Here is a 23,477-nt window from a genome sequence, read left to right on the forward strand (position 1 = left end):
AATTAACGAGCTTCTTGATTTATTTACTCTTGCTAGAAGTTATGAAACTGAGTCACTAGAGTGTGTGTTGTAAACAAAGAAAGCAAACGCGCAAGATAGCAGTTCGCACTAGATGTTGCCGCTTATGTGCCTGCACTGACCCACTTAGATACTGGTGGTATCTCTAACAGTTACGATAAAGACGAACCACTTTCTCTAACTCGCTCTAATTTCACAATTACAAGTAAGTACTTACAAATCATGTGAATTGGTAGATTTGACGCCGGTAAATGTTACAAAAGCTCTGTGACTTTTGCAACTTTCTAACTCTAGTCAAGTTATTTATAAACAACCTCTTCGCTCTGACCTTTTAGTGGGCTACATTAACGTATTTGTTATTGGCAACGGCTACAGTGGCGTCAGTACCGGCTCATCGTCTTCCTACATTTTATTGTGCGGCCAGTACTTAGAACGAAACTTCGCAGTTCGCGAAATGTAAAGCCGGTCATGATGTTCAGAGTGGGATCATCGAATGTAACATTGACTTTCACATTAGTATGGTGGGTCTGATGTAATGCCGAGGCCGCGCGCGCGCCGGGGAGTGATTAGGTAAACGTTGCGCGCGCCACTTTCACCCCACTTTCACCTCTATTTCCGCATTACTCTGCACATTGGTGCACATTTATCTATCTATAATTGCCATTTAATCGACTCATTACTTTAAAAGTACCTACACTTTGCAAGTTAATACGTTAGTTGTTTTGAAAAACGCGGAGTATTTATATTAAGTATATATATGTATGACTTTATGTGCGTACATCATTTAGCTTGGACTGACAATGAGTTATTTAATGAGTTATTGCCGAGCTAGGTAGTGAAGATTACGAATTACGACGTATAAGTTAATGTATCTTTGAAGTCACATGAAGTGAGTATTATTACGACAGTTTGAAATTCACAAACGATAATTCTCAGAATTAGGGTGCTTAGCTAACGTGCCAATCGTTAACGCTCCGTAGCGAAGCGTAGTCAAGTCATCTCTCTTTATCACTCTTACATATTAGTGCGTCAATGACAGTTGTGTTTCGTTCGCTACGAAGCGTCAACGATTGTCACGTTGGCTACGCACCCAGGAATCGGGCCCATTTTGTTGACGAAGCAGTATGAATCACATATTTTTTGTCGTCAAAACTGATACGATGTAGAAAGGCAGCACGTTATAGATGTTGATAAGATTAAATTCCAGGTAAGATTTTTTAGTATCATTTCTTATAGTCTAATATTTGATTTGAAATAGGTACCTACATAATCGAATTGGAATTTCTAAGAACTGTTACGGTCTGTTTGTTGATTGATTAGTCTTAAATATGCGTTATCGTATCGATTCGTAAATATCGGTCGAGAGAGCGGCCAGGCTGTGACACTGGCCTGGTGACCTACAAACTGAGTGTTTTGCCGGTTCACCCACTTCGCATGCACAAATCCATCTGTATCTGTATCTTGTGTTACGCGTTGCATATGATCATCAACCTAGTTACACTTGCAGTTACGTCTTCAATGTAAGTAATAAAAGCGCGCTATTAGCGAGTTGTGTCTCTGATGTTACATCATCACTTAGAGGTTCGAAATTGTGTATTATTACGATTTTACTGACGCTTATAATGTTTGTAACATGATCACTTAATAGGTTATATTTATAGAATTAAGTTTCGTATTTATTTTTCCGTAATTGGTTTGACAAACCTAATCTAATGATTTGAAGATGAAGTTTTAAAGCCCCAGATGGGTTTTACGGTTTCAGAAATAAATGCACTAATTGAGTCATTTGACTGAATAATTTCGTTCTGTAACAAGTTAACAACTTACGAAACATGTTTCTCCTGCAACCTTTAACCTTTGTTAAACAAACCTAATGGCTTCTAAACAATGGCCTCAAAAACCTATAAAGTTTCACGGGCGAAAAAGTTTTTCCGTAACAAAAACATTTTACGAAGGTTTTTCCTTCCTGCATCCGTAATGGTTGTTATGATGGGAAATATGTTAGATGTATACAAAACACGGCCAGCACCGGCGCCGAGCGATTTGCACAACGCCTGCAGCTATTGACCCACTGACACAGAAACTGCTGGCGAAGGATAACGGGTCGGTTGCATGCGACACGAGTTTCAACTCTTCGCGCAACACAACTATGGATTTGGAGAAACGCATTAGCAATAATAATGTTTTTTTGCGGTTTTTGGTGTTGGTAAATACAGCTCAATCCCTCCTACGGTATACCTGTGGCCAGGTGTTTAAATTGAACTTTGATCTACAATAATCAATATATCAACCACCGAGTTTCTTATGTATTTTGTAGAAGGTACCATCCATCTTACCGGTCCCGAAATTAAACCTTTTATAATTAATGGCATTTCATCTCTAGGCAGGAAAGTTGTCTTGTTATCCTCCCTGTTCGGCAAACGAGCATTTCGTATTTATGTCCAGTGTTTCATGTTATCATTTATTAGAGTTTATAACTTTCCTTAGGAGCAAAATTAGAATTTTCATTAATTGGTTACTTATAAACTTTACACCCTAAACTATTAAATCGTAACTATAACGATAAGTTTGAAATGCGCAGTAAGATCGCTAGTAGGAATTCTTAGATAATTAAATTGCATCTACTCGTATTTATAATAAAACAAAAGACTCTCAAGTAAACGTTGGAATGATTCCAAATGGATATACTCTAGTTGTCACGAATCTTTAAATAGATCGAGAAGGTATTTCATCGCATTCTATTTGCATACTAATAGCTGCTGTAACCTGCATTGGTTGGTGCATCAGGATGTCATTAGTAAAACGGGAAAAATGACGGTGACAGACGACAGAGGGGATTCCGTTAATGTAGATTAATACAATGGAACAACTACAAAATATCGATGAAGAATTAACGAGGCTGTGACATAGTACCTTAGAGAGCACCAAAGTTGGGCTCTAGTCTCGTATCTGTATTTTGAATCGTATGGGAGTGGAGACCAAATTTTGATCGCGGAACTTATCAAACCATAGCCTCTGGAGCAAATTATGTGAACGAGCATCGAGAATACAAAGGCAGGCTCAACGTGAGATTGGGAAAATTGCGAAAGTTATTTACTATTGCCTATGGAAGATGGTAACGTGGTCATAACAAAAAACTGTTCTGATAAACAACTTGCATTTGATTTGATCAAGTGCCCTAAACAAACATCAAAGTAAATAGGGCAATGCCTACTATAATTGGACTAACAGCAATAATTCAATCTATCAACATCCTTCCATTACTGAAAGTCGGTGTAATCATTATTAGTCCGATTGCGACATTCAACATTCCAATTTTTCAATGTTAAAACTGAGCGCTAAAAACATCGAGGAAAACCTCAAATATTTATTTAAACGAAATTATGGGTATCGGACAAGTGACATTGACAGCTGTCTTTGATATTGTCAGTAGGACTGTCACGTTTGTCGGTTGATTTAGGTTAGGACTGGGTCATATTTAAGCAGACTACAAACTGCACTAGGTCGGCATAGGAATTTGATTGATTGATGTATTTATTCGTTATAACATAGGTACATTGTATTGGTCTTAGAGGTAAAGCATATTGCGAACACTATGTTTTGCCGCTAGGCGTACGAATTTGTTTATATATAAAATTAAGTAAACATGCACAGGTCTAAGTATTCAGGTCAGTAAGTCAGGTATTCATGCTTCATTAGTCAAATCAATTACAAAAATCATAAATCACTTCAGAAAGATAACTCACAATAACAATAAAATATTAAAGAATGTCAACAATGAAATTTTATAGAACTACAAATAGTGTCAAAAATAGAATGCAGGCCTTGTCTCGTTAGTCAGGCCTCAAATGAGACTTAAGTTAAGCTCAAAGCTTTAAGACTAAGGAAACCCTGCAATTGAACAAGGTTGAATACGGAACACAATTTGTCAACAAAACAGTTACGGTCGTGATACGCACGGATTTTGGTCGGATTAAACATAATCTTTTAAACTTTCGGGAATACGACGGATTTTGTAAGGAAACTTTGTGATTCGCTTTGTAAATACGTGAGAAGGTATCTTGTGGTAATCTTTGTAACTTAATATCTAATATAAACATAAAAAAGAAAAAGTTCCTGAAGCTTTCTTCTACGTAACGTACCAAAGGGTAGAAGGTTGCATACGCAGAAAGGATATTTTATTTACTTAATATTTACACTTAGGCATCTTTGAAAACGGACGTCAGTTCACTTTAACTATATTTAAATAACGTTGGAAATTATTTTGAAATCGGTCATTCGACTAAGAATTATGTTGTGATTACACTAACTAAAATCTATGTAACAAGTATAATTTTTACCCTTTATCAAACTTATTACTCTGCCTTTTTCGTGAGTCGGGCAAATACAGCAGTAATTTGATGCCTTTGATACAATTATGATTAGTATTCCAAGAACGTGTAGTATTAAATGTAATGTACCGATTACATTTGCGATATACGGGAAGTAAACGTTAACTGAAACAACAGTTTGGCGATAAGTCGGTCGCGAACAACAAACAAAACTAATAATAGATGGCGTTGGCAATATGGAGCGCGTAATGTGGGCCACAGCCGCTCCGGCGCATCACACCTACGAGCTGTTAAAACATCGTAACTTCTCAGCAAGTTCTACGCAGAAATTATCTTTTATTTAAAACTCATTCATGACAGTCAAAATGCTTCTATTTTTTATTTTTCTTGATTTATCTCGACCGTCTTGTCTGTCAATGACAGGAATAAAGATATCACGACCCATTTACTGAATTATTTATGGCCGCTATTTAAGAATAGAATTACATAGCGGGAGTCCGTCCGTTCATCAGTTACCGAGCTACCGACGTACCGACGTCTCATGGACAGAGGACAAACTATCTCCATTAAATCGGTCGGTGAAATAGAATGTTATTATTGAAACAAGACACCAACCTGATCCATTCCCTAAATTTATTATTTCTGTCGATTAATTGCTTGGAAGATCTGCCTAATACGTTTGTTTGACTTATTATTGTAACTTTCTCTTATTTCGGCGCCAGTTTAGAAGGAAAACAATGAATCCTCTTTTATGGTAATGGTTGTCTGAACGAGGGTATTGTTATTCGTGTTCCCCCAAACTTAGGACGAGTTGCAACTAGGGTTGGCAGACATTTCGTGTACGCCTCGGTTTCTTATGTCATTTATGGTGTCTAGACTTTGGGTAAACTTTGCACTAGAGTCTGTGCGGAAAGAGAAGAGTCGTAGGATTTGAGGGCGTGCCAGTGCTATTTAATGGTTTTTGTTATACTGACAACACTGTTACGTAAATATAGTACGACACTACAATCATGATACTTGAATTGAATCCCTTTGTTTCTGCTTTTAGCTACGGCTTACTAAAGGGATTCTAATGTCAAATCAGGATCCTAATGCCTGTGCCAATTCATAGCAAAGGCATTAGTTTTCATGTAAGTAATTGCCATTTCACTTTCTACCCAAAGGTTAACCAACTCATTGTTTTTATTTATATATTTATTTATTGTTCGGAGAACCAACAGCTATAAATTGCACAATAGTTATATATATAAATAACAAAGAGCCAATTATAGGTTCCCACCGGTAGCAAAGCAACAGGTTAACAGATAATTGGTGGTTAGCACTAGATTTTTTATTACAACGTGACGGTGTTATGACTCAGAAACTACAGTGATATTTCGATTAAAAAAAAAACTACTAAAACTAGTTAAAAATCTGCCTATTACTTACTTACTTATTACAAACCCGGATAGGTAAATTGGGTAATCGAGCTGTCATATTAGTATTTGGGATATAGAAACAGTGTAGAGTCAGACCAAGCTAAGTTGACAGCGATTTTGATAGCCCAGCAGCAGCGTTAAATAAACGCGTCATAAGTTCATATTTGTTTGACGTTTAAAATAACACATGCGCTGTCTGGGTTAACATAATCGCTGCCAACTTATCTTGGTCTGACTCTATAGGTTAGGTTAGACTCATATTGAGATTAGTTCGGATCTCTCACGATATTATGCTACAACGAAAAGTCACTGCCAAATATGAAATAATAGTTCGTCAATAACAGAACATAGTATACGAGCTTACAAATAAAGAAATATTTTAATTGATTATTTAGGTACACCACAGCGGTGGCAAACACGCATACGGTGGTATGCTTGTAATACCAACCTCCCACCTGATGGTAAGCAGTCACCGTAGCCTATGGCCCCTTAAAATCGAAGTCTGAACCCTAAATATTCAACGTAACTTATAATTTAGCTCATGAAGAATAACTTGATATGAATAATCTGACATGTGGATTAAAATTTCCTATTGTCTAATAAATGGTATTTTATTCGAGATACTGTAGGTACTTTTACTTATAAATACGAATAAAATGGCAAAGTATCAAAACTATTTATCACTTTTGTCAGTTATTTTATGATCATTAATTACCTGCATATTTTACGTAAATTAATATATTTTTAACGAATACCTTAAGGATTATGTGCCGGAGACTAATTACTTAGGGGGACTGTTAAAATAAGTAATTGTTATATATTTAAATACAACATAAATACCCGTCATAGCGAAAACGCGTTGTGTAACTTTTTGTAAGTCGATAGTAGTGCTTTAGGCGTTTTTGATAAAACCGAAAAATATTAATTATAATTGCCCTTGTATTCTATGTACGGTTTCACTCCGTTTTGAAAGTATTTCATACATAAATCTTTCAGTTTTTGTAAATAAAAATACACAATGACATATAAACGACACAAGTTTGTAACATGATGACATGACAAAGGTTTGATTACCATATAAAATTGATAATGTTAGTTCCTGTTTCTGCCACGACTCTTCTCTTTCCGACCATACTCTGTATGGTTTTTTTAATCATCAATCGGTTGTGTAGACTCATTAATTATGTCAGACCTTCAGCCCATATTGATGGAAGACTTCCTCTGTTACGCGGACGTCACCAAAGACGTTTCTGCCCAATCCCCAATGATGATAAAGATGCTCATCTCTCTAATATACAATATGTCACTTGGTCCCGACATTTCGATTTTCTTCAGGCATTAATATCTGCCATTCACATTTTTTTGAAATTACATTGATTGACAACCCTTGTTGCATCGCACTAGGTAACTACAGATTAGTGCGATTCCAATGCCTTTTACGTGCTACATGGAACATCGAGAAGATAATAATATGAAATGGTCTTCGATGTTGTCGAATCATTATTTTATTTGTATTTACTTAGAATATTGACTGTAGTGACTTTATTGGAAAAACTAGTTGTAGCTTTGTTAGGTACTAAGTAGTAATATGCATTCACAAAATAGGTATATGCAAGACATAATAACTATCGTCTGGTAAGCTTTGCTTCCGGTAATTTTCAGACGTGACTGTTCCTAACTAATCTTCGATTAAAATTGTCTTAGCTGAATTAATTTATCGCCTACGTAAAGCTTTAATTCAATTAGTATAGGTAGTTTAATTAGTTGAGAACAAACAAGAAATAGATATTTGTACCTGAATCTTACCCTTATAATTATTATTACCTAGTTACCTAAATAAATATAGCGTTTTTACTTTAGTTTGTCCAGTCGCAATCAGAAAGCATGACAAACAATGGCATGTCATCGTACCTACCCACTGTAAAGTCTGTAAGTACCTGTGTTTATTTATACGTTAAATATTATGCTTAGGTACAATCTATTTATTACTAAGTAACTAAGTAAACGATACACATTACCAGTGATCGGAATAGGTAGTGCCATTTCACGGGAACTCGGTGCGTAAGCTTAGTATGGACATAGCTTTTAACCCCGGGATTTCATATGAAAAATTTTAAGTTTATGTTTAGTTCAGAAATGTTATGTGTGATTTTTTTTTTTTGGTTACTATAGAATATGGCATCGACAAAATATGAAGTAGATACACTAACTTTGACATCCATGCAAACAAAGAAAATAAGCACGTCTTATCAGTTATCTTTTTGCATTTGCATGTTGTTTTTCTAAGTGCATTCTTAAATTATCTTTACTTAAATTATCTGGTTCGACCTTGAGATAACTTTCTATTGTTTACCTCTATGAAGAGCTCGGGGCAGGGTGGGACAGTAGCAACAGATGCCAATATTTGTCATGCTATCTCTTTTTAGTTGAAAGATAATGTTTTAAACAAGGCAAGTATTTTAAGATTACTTATGTTCTTCTGTTCGTTAAGTTCGCACGTATTACTCATGGTTGGTTCAATTCGACTTTGGCTTGTTTACCGGACTTTGTGATCGATCATCTTATTGTGACGACGTTGGCTATCCCTAATTGGACTCTGATTTACTTGTGATTGGACTAAGTGGAACTTCTTATCTAGCTAAACATGCCTCGGCGAGCTAAGGAAGAAACTATTCTGAGTTGGATTGAATCCTATCCCGACTTAGAGTTTGATTCAACAAGACATTTAATACATTGTACTAAATGTGACGTTAATATTGGATGCAGAAAGAGTACAGTGAAGCGACACATCGAAGGACCTGTACACAAAGGATTACATCACCAACCAAATGAAAGTTTTTACTTTGATCTGATCGAGTTCCTCATACTTTGCAATATCCCATGGGTTCAAATCGAAAATCCAGCATTCACAACCTTCTTCCAGAAGTACTTTTGCTGCACTTGTACAAATCAGCCTCTACGTACTCTATCCAGTGAATCGACAATAAGAAAAGTATACCTGGACAAGTTTTATCAAGCCAGAATAGCAGTTATACGCAGTGAAGTGGCAAATAAAAATTTTTGGATTTCGTTAGATGAAACGACAGACTTTCTAGGCAGATACGTGGTCCATTTCTTGGTGAAACCTTTGGATGCAACCGTTTCTCATAAAACTTATTTAATGGCTTGTAAAGTGCTCACGGTAGTGAATGGGGAGACTATTGCTAAGTTTGTTACAGACTGCTTAGAAAAAATGTGGGGAGAAGGCTATGAAAATCAACTCGATAATGTGCTTCTCTTATGTACTGACAGCGTTGCGTATATGTTGAAGGCGGGGCGAATTTTAAAAAGTGTGTTACCGAATATGAAACACGTTACATGCTTAGCTCATGCTCTGCATCGTGTGGCAGAGCAAATAAGATGTCAATATCCGGACGTAGACGCCCTGATAGCTAACTTGAAAAAAGTATTTTTAAAGTCTCCTAGTAGAGTGCAACTGTTAAAGGAAATGTATCCAAATTTGCCTTTACCTCCTAAGCCAGTAATTACAAGGTGGGGTACTTGGCTCGCTGCAGTATCTTACTACGTGAAGTATTTCACTGAAATAAATACAATTTTGTCAAGATTAAGAACATCAGATGCTGTTTCAATTAAAAAGGCTAAAAAAGTGCTTGAAAAACCCAACATAAAAAAAGAATTAGATTATATCCACGAAAATTTTAATATAATAGAGGTGGCCTTAACTCGTTTACAGGAACGAAATATGTCAATGGTCGATGCCTTAATCGATTTTGATCAAGTTAGGATGGTAATCAATTGGTCTAATAGTTTACCCATAGAAAACAAATTTGAAGGGGTTATGGCTCGAAACCCGGATTTAGATACTATAAGAGAATACGCAGGAGATATTTCAAAAGAAACCGCATCTGAACATATTTCCTTTTACAAATTTGCCCCGCTGACATCAGTGGAGGTTGAAAGATCGTTATCCACATATAAATGGATATTAGACGTCAAGAGAAATAGACTGACAGTTGAGAACATTGAAAAAATAATCGTTTGCTATTACAATTTTAAAGAAAGCAAGGAATAAACGATGTAAAATAAAATCTGTAAAGTTTGACTGGAAGAGATCACTTATAGGTGATAAGACGCTTATTCTTTACCTCTATTTTTGTGTATAATTTGTTGTATTGTATAATTTTAATTTGTATAGTAAAAAAATAACGAATGTTTTAATAACGTTGATTTAATACATATGTGTACTAATGTTGATGTTTGACGATTTATTTTATGATTGTAATTTGTAACTGTTAAAAGTTATGTTGAATAAATAATTGACGTATTTATAATGACAATTTTTTATTATTTTGCATCTTCTTAATTTAGGTCAATAATATTCACTGTGAAAAAATACGAGTCCCGAAATCCCAAGGCTTATCCATGTTATGTTTAATGTTTAAGGTCATTCACCCGAAATGGCACTACCTATTCCGATCACTGCACATTACACAGAGGTCACTTTCATGTGTAAAAAACAAAAACACGAATTAAATCATTACTCGAATTAGTTCGTTAACACAACACGTATCGTAAATCGTAAGCGACAATAACGTAAAATCGTAAAAACGATGCTTACTCGAACAGAGGTCGAAAATATTGGTACCTAATTAAGTAAAACACTCAAAAGCAATATAACACGTATTGAACATTTATGATAATTACGATAAATTCGCGAACACAGTCGTAAAAGACGATCAATCGAAGGAAGAATAAAAACCAGACGAGCGAGTCACCTTGTTTCGCGGCGCGGGGCAATGACCTCGCACAGCTGTGTGCACGGCAACACACTAACGCAATTAGGAACTATGTGTGCGTGGAAAAATATTTTCGTGCGTGGATAGTAGATCGATATACTCTTGTTAAGATTTTGGCATTTTTGGAAATTAGGTAGTGGATTTCTTATCTTATCATTATTATCGTCTCCTCTCTATCTAACTACGTTAACTACGATAATACACCAATAACATGATTGTTGAGTAATGAATATTTAAAAACAAACTGCCTTAAATACCTACCTACAAATAACAACAATATTTACCATTGTTAACATCGTTATTAATGTTACAACATGAAAAACTATATCTGAAATATTTTGATTTTTGTGCTAATTATGAGCCGGTATTATGACATGTTATAAAACAAATATAATTATTATAAACTTATGTACGTTAATAGGGAAAACAACTATTTCATTGCAGCTACTTGTTTTGTTTGTCTATGTATGATTGTATGACACTTTATGCGAGTCAAACTTTTTGTAGGTGACATGATGACATCATCACCTTCAGTCGAATCAGTCATCAAGTTATATCGAACTAGGGTGCAAAATGTTTTAAGCAGCCAGACATTGCAAATCTAGTAAAGTGATTCAAAAGCAACTGTACTCACTTAAATTTTATACTGTAAATATTTTAATGCAGTCCGAATTGCGTTTTTGACGGTTTGCAAATTTTACAATTGACAATTCCACAAAACATGTCGTAGTCATGTCTCGAGGTGCCACAAACCATATCCCAAATGCACTTTGACAGACATTCAATTATCAGAGATAAATCAGATTAACAATGTTATTTTTAGAATGATTCAAATAATGTCGTCATACACTCGCGCCTCCATATTGGAATTATTCAGCCGAGCCGTTGTCTGCTTTCTTATTCATCAAAATACATTTCCATTTGAACGAGCGCTTTGTTTGCATGGTCTCGCGTTGAATTGGGTCAATGTCTACTTAAATCATATATTATAAATCTAAAATTTGCGTAACAGATGTTATAGGTTAGGTCCTACGATAAAGTTTTCGGAGTTTATTTTTGTGTAGTGGGTCTGATCTCAACATTTACATCTAATCATCAAAACACTTACAAACACGAGACTATTATCTAATTTGATTATTTGGTTTTACATGTTACAGATAGTAGGCCGCTAATTGTATTAGATAAGTAGATTGACGAAATCTTTTAAGGTGAAACCGGCAAAACCCGCCTTTAATTTTACCACCTTCTTTAGAAATGTTATGTGACTAAAACTTTATATAGATAGGTGTGAGGTTACTCTCTAAAAGTATAATAATTATATGGTTAGGCTTAGAATTAATCACAGAAGTGTAGTTTTAGTAAATATTCACGATCTTTCTACATTGTTTCAGATCGCATGGGAAGCAAATACATAATCATGAACGCGATAAAGGAGCACTCGCATCAAGCAGGGTAGCTGTTGACAAAGGTAAGTATTCATTCAAAGAAAATAGTACTTATTAATAGTCTCTAATATAGAGTAGGGATACAAGTAACATAACGGAGAATGAACGTATTAGGCATGCTTATAACTATTTTTACCATAACTTTTCGAGAACAGTACCCCTAGTGTAAATTTATTCGATAGCTAAACGTGACGTAAGTACGCGTTTGCGTTAAGTCTCATTTTGTATGGGATTTTGAGTTTCCAAAACGTCCCGCTTGGCGCGCTATTTCTAAATCCCATACAAAATGAGTCTTAACGCAAATGCGTACGTCACGTTACGCTATCGAATAAATTTACACTAGGGGTTCTGAATGCGTTTATAACATCACGAGGAGGCGGCGAAATTTTAAGGTCTATACTCTGTATCTTTTGGTATTTAAATAAAAGTAAACAAACAATTTTTACATTTTCGGGTAAGTAGTTGTAACATTTATTTGTTTTCCTACTCCTCTACTGTTATCTGTCATTTATGCATTCATTAACACGAATATAAGAACATACATAAAAGATTTCAAGAAAAGTCTATATTGTCTATTCCTCATAAAAGCTCTTGTGCTTTTATAAGCTATAATGTTACTGCGATTAATGGCTACCAACCTAACAAAACCAAAACGAATACAGTTTTAAACTAAGTGCATTGATGCCAACTTACAAAATATTCATTTGGTTGCATACTAAAAATAATTACTTCATAAGTCAGAAACACGCATGTGACACCCGTAATATAGCAACACCCATAGACTACGAAGACCGCTTAGCGTTGCTTGTTAGTCTCCGTAGGCTACGGTGGCCAAAATTGAGAAAAAACTGTCCAAAAAATTAATTTAGCAAGTAGCAAGTACCAGGGCCTCATGAGTTACGAGGAGGTGTCGCCGACCGGCCGGCCGCGGCCCGGGGCGGGCCGGGCGCGTAACAAGGTATGCTCGCGCATCTTGGCTATATACTTTTGCTGTAATTTGTTTACCTAAATTAAGATTTATTTTTGTTGACTCGTAGGAAAAATATTGTATGCAACGTTGTATAAGTAGGTCAAAAAATTCTCGTGGCGTATTCTTTTACAATGTTCGCCTACGCCTTCGGCTCCGGCTCACATTGTAACTAACGCCACTCGCCTTTTTTGACCCTTCTTATACAACTGATGCATAAAATACTATAATCAACCAAATACAATACAAAACCGCTTGGATCTGTCACTGAACGACCTGACTTTAACCTACATTATTTGATCATGTACCTAATGTTTTCATCTACCCTCAACTGAGGGTAGATTTTGTTTACTTTTATTTAAATACCTAAAGTTACAGAGGGTTCCAATCTATAGCATAGTATTTGGATGATGATCTCAAGTTATGACACACTTATTTTCGCCTTTCGCACGCACGTCAACTTAAACTTCAGATTTGGACACGGTAGATTTGTGTAAGATAATCCTTTAATATAATAAATCCTCCTATCCTTTAAAATTGCCTATATAATATAATATTTTATTTAGACTGAATATGTTCTCTCCTGCTGAAAGTAAACAGACAAAACAATGTTATCTGCCGCGGTGCGTATATATTGTATACAAGATCTACATAAGTAAATATTTATAAGACTGACGTATAACTGAATGCAAAGTGACTGGACATCTAAATTTAAACCTGTTCCCTTCTCGCTTCCCGCTTGACCGACTTTTCCGATAGGTACACGTAGTAATGAAAATTTATTTAGTGTTTTATACTGCCCGAATGTTCCGTAATAAGCAAAATTGAATTCATCATTTATTTCTTTTTTGCATTCAGCTGTTAAACACATGCCTTATGGCTGTTACGCACATGGACCATAAATAAGGTATAGCAAATACAAACAGAAGTATTATGTTATGTTATGAAAATATGTGGATGACGAGTTTATTGCTGGTTGGGACCAGGTAATATGGGTATTAGGATGCCTTTATTTGACGTTCATAAGCGCATTGTTCATATTGCCTACTTGAAACTCAAACTATCTTTATCTTTATGTGGATATCCAACTTAACATTTTGAGAGTACCTCAGTGTTCCTCACAGAAGTTTTTTTCCAAAATCGAGTTCAACTAAGAGACAAGTTTTTGACTTTAAGCCTCTTTTGGATTTTTCTCTCAAATCTTGGAGTAAATTATTCACTTCACCTTATACGACCTGTCTAGACTTCTAAGTCGATTGCCGAACGACAAAGACTTTGCGGACGGGTTCACCTGTCTAGGCAAATAAGCCAGACGTTATTAATAATGTCGTTATTATGGTCGTTATGCTGACATCTTAATAGAATTTAAGTTTAAATTATTGTCTATCGAAAGGATCAAAGTGAGTTTGTAATTACGCAAGCTACGATGGATGGAACGCATGTAAATATGCAAAGTAAATAAACAGGGTGCATATAAATAACATCAATAACCTTTTGGCTTTCCCGTAGTTCTAAGTTACCAACTCATATTTATACATGTCTTGATCATGAACTCCGGGAAATAGATAAAGAGTGGCCCAATACTGCGCAAAATAGGAAAAGATGGCAAGAGCTGGAGGAGGCCTTTACCTGTGAGGGGTCCTAACCAAATTATATAACTACTTATAATCATAAGTGCATATAACAAATAAAAATAAATTTAAGTAATTTTTGTTTTCGTCAGGATATGTTAAATTTATTATGTTGTTTTTGGTTATGGAATAAATGGGCTTTTTATTTTATTATTTATTATTACTTATACATATCTTGAAGCGCAGTTTTTATTAACAGTTTTTTCCCCTTAGTTCTTGGTAAAAGTATGTTTTCCAATGGTTAAGCCTCATAACGGAAGCCGTGCAAGTGCATGCATAATTGCATCTTGCATACACGCAACCGTCTGGTAGCTCGCGTGCGAGACGTGTTGTTATTGTTATTGATCGTTATTAAATCGAACAACAATGATGAGAATGTGAAGCTTTCTTTTTAATTAATGATTGGAGCAACCAAGAGTTCTTAACAACATGAGAGTTCTTAACAACATAAAAGTACCTACAACAATTTATTATCTACAACTATAAAAATAGTTGCCGTTTAATAATGACTATGCAAAGTCATTATTGTCGTCTTGATTTGTTAAATCAAAATGTTAGAACTGAACCTAACAAACATTATTTTAACCTTTCATACTTGTTTTAGCAGTCATTTGATTCATGTTTTAACAAAGTAAAATCGAAGTTTATTCTCGTTCGGTATAGGGAGATAGGGACTCAGATAAGCAAGTTATGTAATTTTTGATTTATACCTAGGTAAAAAGTGTTAAGTGTTTTAGTGTAACGGTAGCAGTAATTTACTTTTACTACAGTCCGGTCTTTGCATCAGTAGTGAGAAACATGCAAATCGTAGGTAGCCTTTGTTGTCCCGGGCGGGAGCCGTTCCGGTGCCCTATCGATTCGTTCAGCACAAGCGCGGCTCCATGACAACGCTGGGGCTCTAGTTGCGTACCTACAGAACGCGGCAAATGTTACGGCAAACCGATGTAAGTGCAATCTATAAAGCCTAAAGGGAATAAACGTTGTAAGCATATTGCCAAGCTAAATGTACATACATCTATAAAAATGTTAAGGTCTCAGCGTGAGAGTCAGAATGGCGGGTGTACCTAAATAAAATCAAATGAAAAGCATACCATATTTTTGTACCTAATTTGTACTATTTAGTACCTCGTTTAAAAAAATTTGTACCTCACGGTACGTAAAGTTATGATCAAAAAACAGGTCACCCGCCATCCTGACAGTCAGAATGGCGGGTGTACTTTATTACGCTATGTTCCCGTGGTTATTGATAAATTCTATAAAAGCCAAATTTTTGTACCTTTTTTGTACCTTCATATTCAATTATAATATGAGTCATTTTATTTGTGCTTTCCAAGTTTTACTCATTTTATATTTTGCTTGCTATTACAATGTTGCAGGCGTTATAATTTTTCAAGTTATCGATTTAATTTTTAAGAAAAAACGCTAAGGTACAATTATTTTTATTACGCCAGGATTTAGTACCTTTAATGTTTAATCTGTTAAGTTCAAATAACTCAGAAAATCATGGCTTAAAAATGATTTTTCTTAGGAACATTTCTTTGAATTAGCGCCTAGCCTTTTTTAACGCTAAGGTACAATTATTTTTATTACGCCAGGATTTAGTACCTTTAATGTTTAATCTGTTAAGTTCTAATAGCTCAGAAAATCGTGTCTTAAAAATGATTTTTCTTAGGAAGATTTCTTTGAATTGGCGCCTAGCCTTTTTTAAGACATAATTTACTGAGTTATTTGAACTTAACAGATTAAACATTAAAGGTACTAAATCCTGGCGTAATAAAAATAATTGTACCTTAGCGTTTTTTCTTAAAAATTAAATCGATAATTTGAAAAATTATAACGCCTGCAAAATTGTAATAGCAAGCAAAATATAAAATGAGTAAAACTTGGAAACCAAAAATAAAATGACTCGTATTATAATTGAATATGAAGGTACAAAAAAGGTACAAAAATTTGGCTTTAATAGAATTTATCAATAACCACGGGAACATAGCGTAATAAAGTACACCCGCCATTCTGACTGTCAGGATGGCGGGTGACCTGTTTTTTGGTGATAACTTTAAGTACCGTGAGGTACAATTTTTTTTAAAGGAGGTACTAAATAGTACAAATTAGGTACAAAAATATGGTATGGTTTTCATTTAATTTTATTTAGGTACACCCGCCATTCAGACTCTCACGTCTCAGCTAACTGAAACTGACTGTAAGTTACGAGAGTTTTCAGGAAATGGTGTACCCAATTAGCGTGAGTAGTTAAGAAAAGTTAATCGCTGTCAGTTTTGTGACGACAATTAAGCATGATATATTTATGACAATCAACTCTGCTGTAATATCGCTTATAGTTTATGAAATGAACACCAAAACCAAGTTTATATTGAATATTAATGCTTAATTAACGTCACAAAACTGAAAGCGATTAACTTTTCTTAACTACTGACGCTAATTGGGTACACTATTTTCTGAAAACTCCCTTACATCTTACTTAGGTCTCATGTTGCTGTGGCTACATATCTTATTTTTCTAAAATACACGAGGAATAGTGCAAATGTTAAGTAATTCTCTAATAGAACTATGCAAGCGGTCTTAAATATATATTACGAAAATAAGAAAAATAGGTACGTGTAGGTGTACTGCATTCAACTAAATACCTACTTATTCATTATTAGCTAGGTAAAGATTTCGCAGACATTTTAATAATCTTAAGTTGGCACGATTTAGCTTTTTTTCCTGTTCAGCGAAATAATAAACGTTAACTCCGCGAGCACAAGAATAAAGTACAGTCACGTATCAAAAAGTGCGGTGTATTAATTAACACTAAGTATCATTTAAAGGTCAGTAAACTTTTTCACAACACAACTATATCGAGTCATACGGAAGTTTCTGTGCGATACAAGTGTGCGTATAATACATATACGTGATAATTATATACGCTTGAGGGCGAAGTACGCTCAAGGACAGCCCGCGGGTAACGACCCCATCGCACCTTCGGCAACTTGCCTTCGACATTCACGACTCGTAACGATTAATGATTTCCTCACCATTTACAATTACTCCCCTTTTATGGATGTTTTCAATTTATTTTTTGGTAGGTACAGTAGTTTATCGTGTACCTATTTAAGTAGCTCTTTCGTTTCAGGTGGTGATCCAGCCGGAGGATGGACATCAATAATGTACTGGAAGGGACTCGCCAGTACTTCATGGGTCTCCCAAAGCAAGCGCAGGCCGAAGGCAGAGGACAGCCAGTGTGGCCCGCGGGCGCACCGCCTCACGAGGAGGGCGCTCCAGGCCAGTCCGGCGCCCCCGCGCCTTCCTCGCGCCCGCCGTCCGCCGCGGCCGCTCCGCCTTCGACACCTGCGCCTGTCGCGACCGCCGCACCACCGCGGCCGCCTTCCGAGCCCCTGGAGCCGGAGCCCCACATAATACATAAAGCCACAGTTATGCGCGAGGCGGCCGAGAAGCGGCGCGAGCTGCCTGAGCCCGAGGACGAGGAGGAACCAATGGACGCGCTCTCACCTCCGTCACACATTATTCGCAAGCCGCCACAGCGCACTCTGCCGTCCCCCGCCCCCGCGCCGGCGGCGCCGTGTCCGTCTCCCGCGCGGCCCCCGTCGGCCGCCCCGTTGCAGCCGCAACCGACACCTGAACCGCATTCTGAGCCCAGCACGGCACAGTACCGTGCACCTTTGCATCGCGTGCAGACACCTACGGCACGACCCGTCGAGCATTTAGCTTCCGGCCGCCCTCCGGATCATTATACCGCGTCTCGTCCACCTGAAGGTTATCCGCGGTACCACTATGATTCAAACATGACAGACCCTGGTAGAGGTTCCCACGGGCCATTGGTAGCATCGCCTCAACCGTCTGCGCCGCCACGACATAACAGTCCTCAGCAAACCTATGCGAGACTGTCCAGTGTAGTGCCGCAGCATGCGACGACGCGGCTGCGGGAGACAGCAACGCATAGTCCACCGGCAACGCGCTACGCGCTGCCGGCCGCGCAGCCTCCCGCACCGCATCCGCATAACGACCGCGTACCGCCCATACACCATCCGCAAACACTCACAACGGGTGATAGACGGTCGCCACAAGTTTACGCAACGCTGCCGCGTCACGAATCTTCGCATTTTGCTCGGACGCCAATGCATTACGAGCGGCAGCATGCTATTCCTCCAAGAAAATACGATCCTCAACAATCTTATCCTGGGTATCGACAAACACAAACCGCGGCACAAACAGTGCCGAGTCAACGAACAGAAGTGTTTAAAGAGCATTATCAAGTCCAATATAAGCATCCCCCAATGGATGCTATGAGTGCGCAGTATGCTGCGAGGCCGCCAGATCGCACACCGGCACCGCACCCTCATGACTCAGCGCGTTTACCGACGCAACGGCCTGTAGATTATCCCAGCAGCAACCGAACGGTAGACGTAAGGAGTAGTTACCTGTACCAGAGTCCATCAACTTCTTCAGTGCGCTATCAACCGACGGTGCCGGTGCCCGTAGCTCAAAATCACCAGCAGACAAGGACTAGTCACCGACATTCAGCGGCACCTAAACCTTCGTATGAATATCCCACGTCGAATCATGTTCAATCTAGTACTCGACCAGCAACAAAGCCTGGCTTCCCGAGCCAACAGCAACGTATGACTGTGTCAGTGACGTCGTTGGTCAATCAAATGAATCAAACAAAACAGAAAAAAGAGTCTCCTTTAGATTTATCAGTAAAAACTGTAAAAAATTCAGCAGATTCTTCTACAACCGTTGACGATGCTGTCGACTCAGCGTCGCTTGAAAATAAGAACTTGCCGTTGCAACCGCGGCAATTGCCTAACAGTCGACACGTTCCTCCTCAGCACGTGCCACCATTTGGTGCATCTCACAAAGTCGACTTTGCGCCTGACTTTACTCAATACAGAGAAACTAACAATAACCATAGCCCCGCCGTAGCTCCTGGCCATCCACCGGTACGGTACAATGGTACACACGAAGCACCTCGGCCCATCGTAGAAGCCTATCCGCCAGATCCTCGTCACCAAAGGTATCATGATCGCTCTAAATATGGTATTCCGATTGCTACTCGATCTGAATACGCAATACCTCGCATAGATCTCACCACAACAATTCCTGAAGAACGTCATCTTGAGAGTAGAATCCGCGACGACCGGCACTTTGTAATTGAGGAAAGGAAGCGGCCCGCGGGACCCATTGTTAGCAACATTCCGGAGAAAATTGTCAGGTATGAAACCTGGACAGCCGACAGTCGGATATCGGACCGGTCTAGTCGCATAGCGCGGGAACAACATGAGCTAGCTAGTCAACCTGTCTACAGTTACAGTGCTCATAAACGTTACGAGGCTTATCCGGGTGATCACAAGCGACCGGTCACGTCAAGTGTCTATCATGAACATCGTCATGTAAACCATAGGTATCCTTATCCACCTGAGGTTCTCAGCAGAGATATAAGAGACTATCACCCACAGTATGGTCCAGACAGAAATCCGTCTAGTAATAGCCGCCAGGTTATACAAAAAATTCCGAACCATAGAGATATGCACGCCCATCCATTAGATCCTCATAGTGGAGTACCAGCGGACAAAAGAGTTTTAAGCATACTAAGAAATAGTTTGGAAACGAAGCATCCGGAAGTCACTAGACCGAGGCCGATACCAGAACTTATAGTCATAGATGATGTTGACGACTCTGAGGTTGAAATAACAGATTTGACAAAGGAAAACGATATCGATTTGGTCGGTAATTTAGGCAGATCTAACACTAAAAAAATAAATGCATCCATGGGACATCAAATACACATGCCTAAAGCCGTAGACTCTGTGTTAAAAGAATCAGATTATCAAAAAGTGGATCCAAGTAATTTAGATCCAATGAGTAAATCTCCAGAAAATGATGTAGCTTCGAGAATAAGAACGAAGGCAGAGTTAAAAGTTATGCCTCCATCTCAAGATGGTCCTTTGAAACCTGAAACAAAACTTGGTGTGCCAATAGGAAATCATGAAAATCTAAAGCCAACTCCAAAATCACAAAAACAACATCTTTTCAATCAAATACGAGAAGATCTTAGGCTGGAATCTGTTATAAAGACTGAACAGCCAATCGCGTCGTTAATACCAGATATCAAATCTGAGCCGATGAATATAGAGGAGATAGAAAAAGATGCAGTGATATCGATTAAAACTGAAAACTTTTTAGACACCGAGTGTAATTCTGAAAAGAATACCCCGGAAGACTTAGATTGGGCCAGCGCTTGTGATAACTTTATGGAACAATTGAAAACAGGATGTCATAAAAAGAAGCCGCGTAGGAAACGCACGGAAACGATGGAACAAGAAACTCCAGCTAGTGGTGAGAAATCTACGACTACAATTGCAACGTCTGAAATAACTCCTAGCGAATCTACTCCTAATATTGTAATTAAACAAGAGCCAATAGATGCTGATGAAATGGAAAACCAAATAGTGGCTGAAACTATAAATGATCTAAAACACCCTATCGACAATTCCTCTACACCTAAACCTCTGACCCAAAATAAACCAGACTCGAACAAAGTAACAGCTATTAGAGAACCTATTGTGAAAAAACCGGAAAATAAAGATAGTACCGGAATACAGACACAAACTAATTTAAAAGAATCAATTGTGAATCAAAATTCAAGAAAAGATAATTTATCAAAATCATCGGTTACTAAAGATAATGATAAGAGTGATAAATCTAAGAACAACAGAAAACATAAGGATGGCGAGAAATTCACAAGATCGCCCTTAAAGCGTAAATCAATGTCAGATAAAAGTGAATCATCCACATCTACAAGCGCTACACCTATGAAGCACATTACAAAACAAAAAGAATCAATAAAAACCGTAATAAAAGAAGAATTAGAGTCTACTGACGATGACGAACCATTGATTAAAAGCAAGATGATAAAGGAAAAAGAACGTAATGAGCGCCTTAAATATGCTATGTTTAAAGATATGTCAGTATATGTTAAATTAGAATGCTGTGATGTAGATGTTAGTAAATTTACAAAAAAGAACAATGACACAACCGTAAATGATAAAGAAGAAAAACCTACTAAAGGAAAACTAATTAGAAAAAATTCAAGATTGAAAGGGAAATTGTTATCTACAGATAACACTAAAAACGATAAACGTAAGGGTGATACAAGCTCTGAGAGTGAAGACGAAGACCTAACCGTAGCTAGCAGGTTGAGAGTACGTAAAACTATTAAGACAGAAGATTCCAAAACAACGCCTGTTACCAATAAAACTCCCGTAAAATCGTCTCCCACGAAAAGACAAGATAATAATGTTAGCAGTAGCGCCTGTTCTACTCCAGCGCGAAAGGCAGGTTTTGGAGATGGTTCCGATTTTCATCCTGGTTGGGAAGAAGAGTTATATAGATACAAGCGATCCCTTCGCATGCCAAGCAGACTTATTGCTATTCCTCGAGGACGCTCCGGTGGACCTTTTGTTAAAGGCGCGAATACGTTATTTTCAAGGGGATCTACGTCTTTGCCTGACTTAGACCCAGCTCCACTTTCCCCGGCGCCGTCTTCAGCCCCCTCTGCAGCAACCGATGATTTGTACGCCAGACGTCCTGATAAATCAACCCTAGACAGTGATCTCGATTCTAATTCTAGTTGCTCAGTTGTTCATAACAATAGACTCCATTCTGATTCTGAAGCATCCACCTCTACAGGGTTCTCGACGAAAATCAAAAAGAAGGGAAGTTCTATAGTAGATGTCCTCATGGAAAAGTATGGCAAGAAAGATGATAAGAAAAAATCAAAAGATAAAGAAGACAAACTTAATAATACACCTAAGATCATTCCGAAAAGTACCAACCCGACTGAATTACTACCGACACCTAGTTTAGGTCTCATGAAAAGCGGCACGAGAGGAATTTTGAGTGCAAAGAAAGAGAAATTGATGGAAGACATTTATTATTTGGGTGCATTTAGGAAAGAAACTGTATCACAATTTAGAAATGCCTTTATCAATAATACAGATGGTCTTATGGGTGCTACTGAAGAATTTGCCCCAGTTGTATTAAAGTCTAGGACAAGAACAGAAAGTAGAGTTATTAAGCAACGAGCAACGATCAAAGAAGTTTTTGGAGACGAAAGACCAGCATCAGCACCACCGTCCTCTTGTAGAGACGAGGAAGAAGATGAGATTAAAGCAGACAAACCAGTAGAAATTAAGAAAGAACCGGAAATTAAGGCGAAAATCAAGCCTAAGAAAATCATGAAGGACAAATTGAAACGAAGATCTAGTTCTATACGAGATGGACTTAGGAGTACAAAGTCACTGAAAAGAAACGATGCTAAGGGGCGTCTCATGCGCTTGAAAAAAAGAAACAATTTAATAAAATCTTTAGCAAACAAGAGAGTTAAAGATATTTCCACTGCAAAGATCAAAAAAGAAAAGAGTCCAACTCCAGACGACAAGGATGATAAGGATACCTCAAAAGAAGAGGGTAGTTCTCCGGGCACAACAGAAGGAAGTAGTAAAAGGCGGTTGAAACGTTTGTTTGGGAGAAGAAAGTTCAGTTCTGGGTTTGATTACATCCGCAAGAAGAAGAAAATCATCCGAAGAGACGATTCGATCAAACAAGCGCGCCGTCCAGCGGCGAAGCCCAGTCCTGAGTCAGTCCACGACATCCAGAAAGAGATCAAAGGCTGGTTTATTAACAAGAGCATCGGAGAATCACATCTTCACCGCGCAGCGAGATTGGGTTATACGGTAAGTTTCTATTATAAAAATAAACGAAAACTTGTTTAATTAATATTATTTTAACACAGAAAGAGAAGAAGAAATATTATACGTAAATTCGAGAGACAACAACTCAAATGTTTTT

At 37.6% G+C, this 23,477-nt stretch overlaps 2 protein-coding genes across 3 annotated transcripts in view; both read left to right on the forward strand.

Moving 5' to 3' along the window:
• The window catches only part of LOC133520763 (GTP-binding protein SAR1b), a 356,904-nt gene that overhangs the window by 239,497 nt on the left and 93,930 nt on the right, over positions 1-23,477 (forward strand). The gene's annotated exons all lie outside the window — the stretch shown is intronic.
• The window catches only part of LOC133520726 (titin), a 65,348-nt gene that overhangs the window by 37,247 nt on the left and 4,624 nt on the right, over positions 1-23,477 (forward strand). For both annotated transcript variants that reach the window (XM_061855342.1, XM_061855343.1), the window contains 2 exons: positions 11,955-12,031; positions 17,740-23,362. In XM_061855342.1, the coding sequence (XP_061711326.1) occupies positions 17,759-23,362 (5,604 nt within the window). In that variant the 5' untranslated portion in view covers positions 11,955-12,031; positions 17,740-17,758. The remainder of the gene's footprint in view (positions 1-11,954; positions 12,032-17,739; positions 23,363-23,477) is intronic.

This window comes from Cydia pomonella, chromosome 8, assembly GCF_033807575.1.
Source record: "Cydia pomonella isolate Wapato2018A chromosome 8, ilCydPomo1, whole genome shotgun sequence".
Classification (NCBI taxonomy): Eukaryota; Metazoa; Arthropoda; class Insecta; order Lepidoptera; family Tortricidae; genus Cydia; species Cydia pomonella.